The sequence below is a fragment of the Acipenser ruthenus genome, chromosome 20, assembly GCF_902713425.1.
Source record: "Acipenser ruthenus chromosome 20, fAciRut3.2 maternal haplotype, whole genome shotgun sequence".
In the NCBI taxonomy this organism is placed as follows: Eukaryota; Metazoa; Chordata; class Actinopteri; order Acipenseriformes; family Acipenseridae; genus Acipenser; species Acipenser ruthenus.
In genome coordinates this window covers 17,958,389-17,970,514 of record NC_081208.1, presented here as the reverse complement: position 1 = coordinate 17,970,514, position 12,126 = coordinate 17,958,389, and the positions used below count along the sequence as shown (strand labels likewise).

The 12,126-nt window shown below is 39.4% G+C and overlaps 1 protein-coding gene across 2 annotated transcripts in view; it reads left to right on the top strand.

Annotated features, from left to right (window-relative positions):
• LOC117425707 (C-Maf-inducing protein) overlaps positions 1 to 12,126 on the top strand; it is a 57,491-nt gene that overhangs the window by 30,975 nt on the left and 14,390 nt on the right. For both annotated transcript variants that reach the window (XM_034042911.3, XM_034042910.3), the window contains exons 2-9: positions 5,848 to 5,973; positions 6,989 to 7,039; positions 7,659 to 7,820; positions 8,691 to 8,732; positions 8,896 to 8,958; positions 10,418 to 10,498; positions 10,848 to 10,951; positions 11,301 to 11,405. In XM_034042911.3, coding sequence (XP_033898802.1) covers positions 5,848 to 5,973; positions 6,989 to 7,039; positions 7,659 to 7,820; positions 8,691 to 8,732; positions 8,896 to 8,958; positions 10,418 to 10,498; positions 10,848 to 10,951; positions 11,301 to 11,405 — 734 coding nt within the window. The remainder of the gene's footprint in view (positions 1 to 5,847; positions 5,974 to 6,988; positions 7,040 to 7,658; positions 7,821 to 8,690; positions 8,733 to 8,895; positions 8,959 to 10,417; positions 10,499 to 10,847; positions 10,952 to 11,300; positions 11,406 to 12,126) is intronic.

Sequence of the window (12,126 nt, the reverse complement as noted above, 5' to 3'; positions counted from 1 at the left end):
GTGCTGTCTCTTACTCCACATACAGCACATGCAGTGAATGTAACAGGAAGTGACATGTGATGCACAGCCATTGATACGACAAAAGTACAACCTGCAAGTTCAAAAGGAAGCATGGCTCAAACTTGTCCAGAATGGAGCAACCTTTCTGTTTGGGTTAAGAGCCAATTTTCAGTTCCTAATTTTTCAAGAGGCCCAATTCTCCAGGTGCATTGTGTTGTGACCAAACACTGAGCTTTACAGATAGAAGGCTGGGGTGGCAGGAAGTGTGTGTGAAATACAGAGAGTTATCACTTGATATCAGTAGCTTTTTAACAGGAAACCCTGTACAGCTGGTCTCTATGTTGTCAGTACTTAGAATCTCAAGCCATACCCCTGCCTAATTTAGTGTTTGAGTCACACCCCGCCTCTGCGTACAAACATTTCAAGGAGCAGTGATCACATTCCTGCCTCTGTCTAGTTCTTTAGAAAGTGACGTGATAGGTTGGTTACTTGTGGGTTCATAAATAAATAAAGGTAATGCTGTACGTACAAATCAAGACGTCATGGGGTTTTGCCTTTTGGCTTCTTCTAATTCTTACTAACTTACTAAATTAACTTGTTGGTACTAAATGCAGCATTTCCCCAAAACACATTGTTTCTTTTAAGATGTATTATTGGCACTTTTATGGGTCAGACTTAAAAGGTGAGAAAATATCATACATTACCCTTACCCCACTCAATGTTGACCTGATACTGAGAGGGTTGGTGTGTTCTTTGGGTGAAACTCAGCTTCATAGATTGGGTGTCCCTGACCATTAAATCAAAGACATAGACCTTCAAGATATTTGCTGCCTATAGTGCCTTAAACATGGCAGAATTCCATTTTAGAGTGGCTATGGAGTAATTATGGATAGGAAACTAAGAAATCACGAATGGAGGGGTTAAGATCAGCAGACACAACTGCTGTGCAGAGAAACCTCCTACTTTTTAACCTCCATAATTAATGAATAAAGAATACAAGTAAAGAGATGAAGAAATTCTGATATAATTTGAGTTTTTGTATGAGTGCGGACATCCAAAACGTTAACAGGTACCGATTCTTAACATTTTTATAGATGTTATTCAATCTGTGGGTAACAGAATACAAGCCAATGCCATTCTGTCTGATTAGTCTTTAGTTACTGGCAGTAATACAGTACACATGTATACAGACATTCCCCTTGTATGTGCTGTGTGTTTCCCTTTGTAATAGCCAGATATGGTTCTGAAAGCCACTGATAAGCAGGTTGGAACGAGGAATAAATGTAGCTCATTCACCTCTGCCTGCTTGGCCTGCTTGGCCTGGTTTGGGGAGTAGACTTCTAAAGCAGATACCAAGGCCTCCAGCAGCTTTTAAGTCATTAATCTGGACAAAGGACATTTCTAGAATGCATTACTGTTGGGATATTCCCTCTCAACATGATTAACTCTTAGAACCATTCACATATTACTTGTATAGGGAATTTCTTGGAAAACCCCTTTGAACACACGGTTTCTTTTGAAATGCACTTCCTAAAACTTCTCTTGAAATTCCACGGGTCACAGGTTCAAATCTGTCTTAAGGATAGGTAACTCCTGGCTGTGGAAACATCACCCTTTGACAGGTTCTAAAATGCCATCTGCGTTTCAGAAATGAAAGACCTCATTGATGTTTTCAAAAGGGGCGTGGAGGGGTTCTAATCTAGGATACCTTCATAGACAGACTGGCTAATGTTCTAGGGGATTTTAATGGATCTGCTACTGTGGGAACCCTCAAGAACTTTGCACCTTATGTAAGAATGCAGGTGCTATCACCCTGGAAGAAACAGCGATACTCTTCATTGGTCTGTAAAGTATTGTATTGTTGACAAGGAGAGTTTCCCACACTCTGATTAGTGTCACTTAAGCTGTGTCTGTTGTTTCCTCTGCACAAGTGATACATTAAATAAGGATTTTGTTTTTATTTTAGAAAACAAATTATACAAACAGGTCTGATTTTTAAGGGGGGTTGCATTCACGGTGAGTGGTTCTGGGTTCTGTAAGCCTGGCTTTGAGCTTGCTATCAGCTTGTCTGTAGAATTCAAGACTGAACAACCTTCCTCGTCATGTGACAGTGACCATTAAACCACTTTGAACAATTGCAAACACCATAAAATAGCAAGGAGAATATAACCAAGCATTTCATAAAATGGTATTTGATACCTTTTTTTTTAATTGGGGGGGATACAAGAATAGCGTTGCACTGGTTTTATAGCTTAGTTAATCTGTCCTGAAGTTTGTTATTGTGCAACAATTCCAAATCAGTTCTGGCACACGTGCTATTTGTAAACATTGCTATCACTCTTCTAAGGTTGAAGGGCATGGGGGTTGCTGTTAAGAGCCAAAGCAGGTGATCTCCTAACACAAAGATATGCCACAGTAACAGCAGGATTTCAGCAAAAGCCCACACATGTCTGTTTAGTATTGTTGCTATGGTAATACCAGCTTCAGCTGACCGATTTTAACTTTTCAGTGTTAAATTAACCTCACAATAAAAGGTATTATTTAAACAAAGGTGTGTCATCTTTTGTTGACTCTCTCTCCTTCAACACCTTACAGACTCTTTCTCGGGTGGAGTAAAGAATGTGTCTGTCAGCTGATGTATTCTTGTCAGTATGGGCTGGCACTGTGGCTGAAGCCTATCCCAGAATAGTTTTTCAAACTTAGAAAGCCCAGATTGGTGCCCATAACCTGGCCGCCTAGTCTTTGATGTTTAAAGCAGTAGGAAGAATTTAAAGGGGAAGCAGCTTCAAATATCATTCTCATATTTTATGACCAGCCCCTTACCGTTTTATTGTTTTATTTACCCAAATACTGTGTTTTTATTATTTACTGTTCAGCCTCTGTAAAGGTGTTTTTACCTGAGTTCAGGGACTGCTCTACAGTTCCAGTTGCCTGCAAAAGATATCTGCTACACAGACAAGATGAGCCACAAGCTTTTTCTGGCAGTACACTGCTGTGTACTAGATGTTGCAGGCTCTTACTACTATAGAGACATCTAGGCTGCATTGCATACGTCTCTGGCAGGGAACTAGAACTGAAAAGCAGCTGCTGAACTCAATGCACAGTATACAGATTTATCAAAAAATACAAAAACATATCTGCAAATAATCTGATATTTTGTTTATCTCATCTATAAGCAGATCTTGTCGCATTTTCTCTAAAATTTCAGACGGCCCGTAAACTTGGCAGCCCTCTCACATATGTTCTTTCCATCTCACCAACATTAAAAATCCTTTTTTTTATTTGGACTGTCTTCTGGTAAAAGCCAATCTTTAAGCATATTGGGATGCTGCAGCTTGGGCTTTGTGTCACAAACAAACAAAATACGCTTTGAGTTTACTTTGAGTTTCGTTTTACTGTCGTTGTGCTCATTTCTTATAGCCACCAAAATAGCATTTACTCCTGACCACAAAAGAACTCGACCAATTACCAGAAACTTAAACAATTTGCTTCAATGTATCCCCCTTCCACTTTTGCAACTTTCAAGAGGCCGGCCTGTAAACCCAGCCTATATATTTAATAGGCTTCAGCGTTCAACAGCTATGATGTTGGAAGGTTTACACCCAAGAAGGCTGGTGACGAGCTGCACTGGGGCGATTTTTCCACCCTAATCCAGTAAGAGCACAAAGGTCAGTGCAGCGCTCCTGTGGATTCTTAGCCAACTTGACGACAGCAGGATTCAAACCCTATTGCATGACTCATTCTGCAGACGTCAGTGCTTTTACTAGGTGAGCCGCTGGGGAACTACCAGTGACCAAATGATGTAACTGTTTGAAGTGTTATGATACCAGCAATGATGTTAAAGCTCATTTTAAGTTTTCCTTTAAAAAAAGTTTTTCTTGCTGTCATCTTACCATTTGAAGCTGTTTGCAATCGTTTGCCATGCTTTATGTAACACAGGCTAGATCAGCCAAAGTGTCTTTATAGAAGCAAGAGCTGGCGCCATCTAGTGACTGGATTTCCTTTAGTTTTGCTGGCAGTACACTGCTGTGCACTAGATGATAGTGACACTTACTAAAGACAGTTTGGCTGAGCTGCAGAGTAGCTCAAAGTTAAAGCACTTTAACAAACACGCCAAATACACACCATAATAAGAAACAATGAAAACCAATGAATGTAATTTGAAGCTAACCTAATAATTGAAGGTTGTGTTGACTGTCATTGTACCGTACGACTTGTAGAGTGTCTCCTTCTAGCCCATGCGCTGACGTGTGAGGCAAAGGGCAGCCAAACACACATGGTGACGTGGCTGGCTGTTTTATTTTTTAAATCATGAGGAAGTGATAATTAAGTCAGACAGCTTCCATTTATTACACGCCTCAATGTATTGTTTCAAATTAGCTGGGGTATTTTGCATTTGTCATCACCAGTAAAATTTAATATATTGTAAGTGGAACCTTGTGCTAAACTGGTGTTTATTTTTCTCTGTTGTGTTTGGCTCGCTGGTTCTGAGGGGTTTATAGCTTTCAGTTGTTCTTAGTGATAGTCCGTGTCAGCCCTTGTTTTGATTGCTGAACAATGTTTCCAGTAAATGATTAAACACAACCATATCTCGCTTCCTGAATTCGGGTCTCCATTAAAGCAACAGTGTACTTTTCCATGTCAATAGAAAAAATGTGATAACATGCTGGACTTGGAGAAGAAAGATTTCGTGATCAAAACAAAAATAAACCTATTTGTTCAAGATGGTTAGTAGATTTTCTTTTCGTATAGTATTACCTTAGAATTATCTTTAAAAAAAAAATGGTATACTGTATTGACAAAATACTGGTATGAAAATAAGCATCAAACGCTGTGCCTTCACACGGAACCTTCTGCGCTATTGCTTCTAGATTTGTATTACAGTGGTTTTAAACCAAGGGTGTACTGTACATTGCATTGAAGCCCTGTTTCATTGCATACTCCATTACAAATAATCAAGGACAAGAAACAGGAAGTTATGGAGGAACAGTTTCAGGTAGTGTCAGTAATGCTATAAAACAAGAGTCCACAAAGCTGCCCTGTCAGTTTATGACATTTGATGCATAAAACGCAGCACAGACTGGAGGACAAAGGTCCCTGTGTGCTCAGGCCAGCGGAGTGCCATTATTTCCAGGCTTACTACAGGGCTTGGCCAATCTGCCAAGGATTCTGGGAACTCTGAGAGAAACAAACAACCGCAAAGGTGCAGTATTGGTATCATTAGCCGCAGTAGTTCATAATTAGTGCTGTGTCTTTTTAGAAATTACAAAACACAACTATAAACTTTTTATTTTGGCTGAATTGCTCAATCTTTACCCTGGCATGATAAGGCAGAGATGGATTTTTGGAGCATTTTACAGCACTGGAGAATCGCCCTGGATTGCTTCAACCTTCTATCCATGCTAATCCTATAATTCATGGTGCATTCCTGGTACTGCAGAATGTTCTAAGAAAATCTTACTGTGACGCTTCCCATTGGGGTATACATTGATTAAATAGACACTTTTATTGCAGCAATCAACTCCTTATTGTGGCGCCCCCTCCCTCTTTTCCAATGTCAATATTCTATTATTTTTCAAGAGCATGTCAGTTGTACCAGAGCTTGCAGGGCCGGCAGTGATTGTGGGAGTTTCTGTGTGTACTGTAGCTGCTCAAACATGCGGCAGAAATGACATGTGTCACCTTGCCCATGCACTGTAGAATCCCTCCTGGGAGTTGTTATGGGAAGAGATAAGCCCCATTTAATGTATCGTGGAAGTGTGGGAAGCAAAAAGACAACTGCTTATGTAAACTTGCCGAGCCTGATACCTTTCCAGCCGGTCTGATAAGTTTGTTTTCTCTTCACAGCCGATTGGTTACATGGAAAACGCCATCTCTTACAGCGCCATAGAGGACGTTCAGCTACTGTCCTGGGAAAACGCACCCAAATACTGTTTACAGCTAACTATCCCGGGAGGGACTGTACTGCTGCAGGTAAGTGCTGATCTTGTTTTATGATTTATTGTTTATATGTATTTATGTGTGTGTGTGTGTATTTTGATAGATAGATATACATTGATATATATCTCTTTATCTATCTATCTATCTCTATCGTAAATGTTCCACAAAACGATCTGCTAAACGTCTTTTAGTTTCCCCAATCTATAATTGGTTGCATTTTGTGCAAATGATGCAGTGCACTACTCCTTTAGAAGTACATGTACAGGGCTGGTGGATGTGGAGTGATGATTTAGGGCCTCTGATCTCAGTTTGGGAGTTAATATATTTGCATGTCATACATCGTGGTCTGCTGCATGGGACTGTGCCTTTTAAAGATTCTGCAGAAGAGCAAATTTCACTGTGAACCACGTATTCTTAGTGGAGGATTTTTAAAAATCGGTGCTGTAGATGGATCTTGCTGTAGAATTTAAACATTTCTTTGCACAATTTTTTGTACTTCTCTGTTGGTGGGATGGTAAGTGAGGACTAGATGAATTCTGTTCACTATGTGTTTTTTAATAGTATGTAAAACATTTTTTGCTCAAACACAATAGAGAAAGTAAACCAGTTATCTTGTCTGTTAAAAATGGGACACCTAGTAAGAAATGTTACAGGGCGGAGACTGGGCACGAATCGGTGGCCCCACACATCGCAAGCGAGTGACTCAACCACTGCAAAAGCGCTGGGCTCATCTGCATTTCTCATGACAAGGGACAGAATCCGTAATGGCAGTGAATCACACAACACGTTACAGAAGCAGTGAGGTTTATTCACAAGTAGCGGTGTCATAATTCAGCTGGAAGTGTATGCCTCCACATTTAAGTTTCTCCTATGAGCATCTGTTTAACTGTCGCAATTCCCAGAGCCTGCTCTCCTATGTATGTTACAGTATACAGGAACTCTGTTTTAGCTTTCAAGTGATATGTTTTGTTGACCTGTCAGTTCATAAGTGTTTGTAAAAGTGAGGTTCTTTCTACTCAACTGCTCCACATTGCCTTCTGTCTTTCAGGCTGCCAACAGTTATCTCCGTGATCAATGGTTTCACTCACTGCAGTGGAAGGTAATAACAAAAAAAACACATTTGTCCATTTTTTGTAATTTTTAATTTTCTAAAGTGTTGTTTTAGTATCCCTACAAAGGGAGCAAAGGTAAAACCTCAATAATGGAGGCAATTAAGCAGATTGATTTCTAGTTTATTATTTAAACTCTTGTGGTGGGACCTATTTTCACTTTTTGACAGTGCCAGTTAACATTGTATTATTGTATATGAGAGAGAGAGAGAGAGAGACTACTGCAGCAGATCATGCCAAGTGCTCTTGATGTCAAGCTACAGTTTATATGGGGTTGTCAATTGTCAGCAGCTGTTCCTACAAGAGTGCTTCAAAAAAAACCCTGAAAATGACAGATATCACTGACAGATGACTAATGTCACACAGTGAACACCTATGCACAGCTTTACATTATAGTCTAATATTTGTGTTTTTGTAAGATAACATTTAGGAAGGCTGGAGCTGTTGAAATAATTAGACGTGAAAGCAATTCAGATTCTAACATACTGTATGTATAATCTCCAGGTGTTTTAAATCTGTACATAAATACATGCAGTAAAATTAACTGCATGAAGGGTGTTTCTTGGTGCAGTGCCCCACAAGTCTGACATTCAACCGTTGTCTTCTCAGAAAAAGATCTACAAGTACAGGAAGGTTCTGAGTAACCCGAGTCGCTGGGAGGTGGTTCTGAAGGAGATCCGAACCCTGGTGGACATGGCGCTCTCCTCTCCTCTGCAGGACGACTCTATCCACCAGGCCCCCCTGGAGATCATCTCCAAACTGCTGTCAGAGGTGAGGGGAAGCACAGGCAAGCTCAACACTGCTGGTGGCTCAGGATATATGAAACAGAGCTGCAGAACACTTGCCTGCTGAGCACTTCCATTCGTTATATACAGTCGAATGAAACCTGCTGAATAACGTTATGTTAACATGTTGAATTTTATACCGCTTTGTAGTTTTTCCATATACTTAATGAAAAACTGACCAAAATACTGTACTACTATTATGGCTTCCGGTAGACATTGTAAATAATGTCTCAATCCTAAAATTCTAGGTGTTGCAAAACTTTTAACCATAGCTATAGGTGCTGGCAAGATTTCAGCAGATCTTATCCTGGGTATAGATGTCATCTGGTGCATAGAACTTACAGAATACTTTTTATTTATTTATTTATTTATGTATTTATTTATTAATAGTGGTTCTCAGTACAATCCTTGTTTCTCCTGCCTGTTATAACAGAAATCCTTTTGTACAGTTATATAGTACCAGTCCACTTTTGAGATCTACTGTAAGTTTCTGGAATTATTGTGTTAGCTTGGAAAGGTACTGGTGAAGCACGACTGGGTTATAGTGTCTTAAACACATTGCCATGCAGATTCATTGCATCTACTGTAGGACAGTAACTGCTCTACATGGATCCTGATTGGCTGAGACCATGTGGTTTATAATACTAATTAGAATGGTATTGTACTATAACCTAGCAGACCATAGTTGCATAAGCTCAGTTAGCCTGTCTGTAAACAGTCTACTTTGGATATTGGAAACTATATATTTTGTGTGTTTCTCGTGTGATAAGGCTTTGCATTTTTTTAGATTGATTGCGCATAAGGAGTGTTCTTTTTTTTTTTTTTTTTTTTTTACTGAATTTTGTTTTATTTTCAGAATACAAATCTAAGTACACTGGAACATGAAAACATTATAGAGGTAAGTTTGTGCCATTGGTTAATTTGGGGGACTATTGGTAGCTTCAGTTGGGAGGGGTGGATCAAAAGCCAGTAAAAATTGTTATTCTCATACTAACGGTGAATAATGCAAATACAAGAGGACATAACCACTCCATTGTAAGTTTCATTGTGGTTTCTTGTAGGCAATCGCACCCTTGCTGGAAAACAACCACCCACCTCCAGACCTCTGTGAATTCTTCTGCAAGGTAACTTGAGAACACTGAGACTGTTGCTATGAATAACATAGTTTATCCTCCAGTAAAACCGAGAACCCACTCAGCAAGTAACTTCATCTATCAAGCATTTTTGCCTCTTGTTATCAATATTAAAATATAACCCTTTGGTAAACAAGGTTTTAAAATAAATCTTATATTGCCATTGCTATTTACTTTTCTATTCTGCATTCTAGATTGCTTATTGCTAGTTTTGTTATTGTGTTTTCTTTTGCTTATTACAACTGAATAATAAAAAAAAAACTCAATAGTGTTACATTTAGAAATACTAAGAGAGTTCACACAATCAAAGACAAACATTGACGAGAAGACGTTGAAACGTTTGCCATTGAATTTAACACGTTACTTTGTATAGTATTAGTTTTGAATATTTAAAGATGTGTTTTGACGTTGGATAAACTCAGTCTGTCAGAATCTCCCATATTATTATTATTATTATTATTATTATTATTATTATTATTATTATTATTATTATTATTATTATTATTATTATTATTTCAATAAGCAGAAGCAGTAAAGAAATTCACATTCCACAAAGATGACTGCATTCTTTATCATGTGTAACAAAACTCAATCCAGCCGCCCTCACAAAAACCCTGCCATTCATGTGGCTGGCAAGTGACTTAGTTCCCTACCTCACACAACCTTACATAAGCATAGTCGCTGCTTGATTCCCGTCTGCGGGTATAAATGTGATTATGAAATGCCACAAAACATTAGGAAGTGGTTAAACAAGCCTGTGCATGGTTCTGATTGTTGATCACATGTATTTTCAGAATAATCTGTTTCCAAAATGATCAACAAATCTAGAAAATGGTTATGAGAATCTAATCTGTATAGGGGGATCTAGATTAGATGGTGCAATCATACAGCGCAGGTTCGCATCCTGGCTGTGAGAAGTAGACCAGTCTTTGCTGGGCACTCCAAAGGGAGTGTCGCATTGGCTGTGGCGCTCCTGTGGGTTAGGGAGGCAAAACTGCCAAGTGCTATGTCTAGGTGAAAAAGGAAGCTGGCTTGGTCATGGGATCGGAGGATGCCCACTGAACCTTCTGGCCCGATTTTATAATGGGTTTAAGATGCATTTTTCAGTTAACTGCAGTTTAGTTTGTACTGAGCACTGATCGTGTGCATTGTCAATCTCTCAGTAAATGTATATGCTTTGACAATAAAAAAAATGATTTAAATCTGGCACCTTATCAATTAGTGTGCCTGTCTAATGAAACGTTTCTTTGTGTGTGTGTGTGTGTGTGTGTGTTTCCATGTAAATCACTTATCTGTCATATTTAATTTTTCCAGTACTGTTATTTATTGGTGTGAAATGGTTCCACGCTTGGTATGAATGTTTTTTAATGAGATGGCTTCCTCCCCTTGGATCATAACCACAGGTACGAGAGAGCTTGTTCATTGCTGGTGTCTCTGCTCTTTGTTCTAGCACTGCAGGGAACGCCCCAGGTCTATGGTGGTGATAGAAGTGTTCACACCTGTGGTACAGAGAATCCTCAAACACAATATGGTGAGTAGTTCCTTCAGCTTTCTCATGTATAATCGTACGCCTGTCCACCGTCGTGGAGTTCTACCACTAAAGCAGATTCAATTTCAGCTCCTTTATAAATAATACTAAAGAGTACCCCTTACCTTTTTTATGGCATTTCAAATTATTCAATGACTCAAATACTGTTTTAAGGTGCTTTCGTCTGAGTTCAAGAGCAGTTCTTCAGCTCTAGTTGACTTCCAGAGATGGATGTAACCTAGGCAATGTCAGCCGAAGTGTCTTCATAGAAGTAAGACAATGAGGGGGGATCTGCTGTAGGCGAACTGTTTGGTTTGGATCAAAAAGGACATCTTTTCTGTTTTGCCCTCAGGATTTTGGGAAATGCCCTCGGTTGCGGCTCTTTACTCAGGAATACATACTGGCACTGAACGAGTTAAACGGTGGAATGGAGGTGGTGAAAAAGTTCATTCAGAGGTGAGCTTCTGTAGTTCTGTGGTTTTAATTTCAGAATTAAGCAGTTGGCTGGATGTATTCTTTGTCCATCATTGCCATCAACATACTTTCTATATTTGTATTACACTACACTGAAGCCTGTAAGGGAAAGGATTGTGCACTGACACTGTCATTTTTCCCCACTGAAGATTTTCCATTGCAAATAAAACTCTTTTGGGGGAAGAAATTACCAATGCACACCCCTAGTGGTTGTTTTATACTGATGCCATTTTAATTTGGTGAACATTCCTTAAACCTCCACCAATAACCTCTAAACAACAGACACATGTGTTTACCTCCATTCATATTATATGTGGCTGTTGTTTTCCAGCATGCACGGGCCAACTGGACAATGTCCTCATCCCAGGGTCCTGCCAAACCTTGTGGCTGTCTGCTTAGCTGCCATTTATTCCTGCTACGAAGAATTTATCAACAGGTCAGTGTGACGTCACCTCGAGGTTCTTTAAAACAACCATGAAAATTGCAAATAGTATGCTGTGGTAGAGAACATTTCCAGGAAGCAGTGGGTGGTTTCTGTAGTGCTGTCTGTGCAATCTTTAGAACTCATAAGCAGTGTTAGATGTTGAATATGCACTCCAAGTGCTTGTATGTGTTTTTAAAGGATTGTGTGGGAGAAGAACCTGCTTTAGACTCCACAGAAGGGCTGGGGGAAAGGGGTGAACATCAATAGAATTGTTTAAATAACTGAGAAACATTTATATTTAGTTTCAGACCTCTAAAAGCAACCACGTTTGTGTGTGTCGTGCTCCTCCCTTCCTTTTTTGTCCTGGTGGTTGTACTGTTTTCTATAAATACTTCCTTTGGCTAATTCTGCCATGGCTTGAAACTAACACTAGACTTGGGTTTCAGAGATACCTACAGTTAAGTGCATTATTTATATGGCCAAGAGTTTGATGTTAAATATGTTGTTCTTCCCTAAAGCTGCAAGGACAAGTCCTTTTAGTAAACCTACAGACACATGTTTGAGTTAGTCATTCTGCTTTAAGTGTGATCGATACACATTTACCAGGGGCCTAATTCTTCAAACTCATGGCACCTGGTCATTTTCAATAATTTACTTAAATAACAGTAGTTCTGAAACCCAGGAATGTGCAGGGCTTGTGTGAGTGTCAAGCCCTGTTCTGGACTTCCTGAGC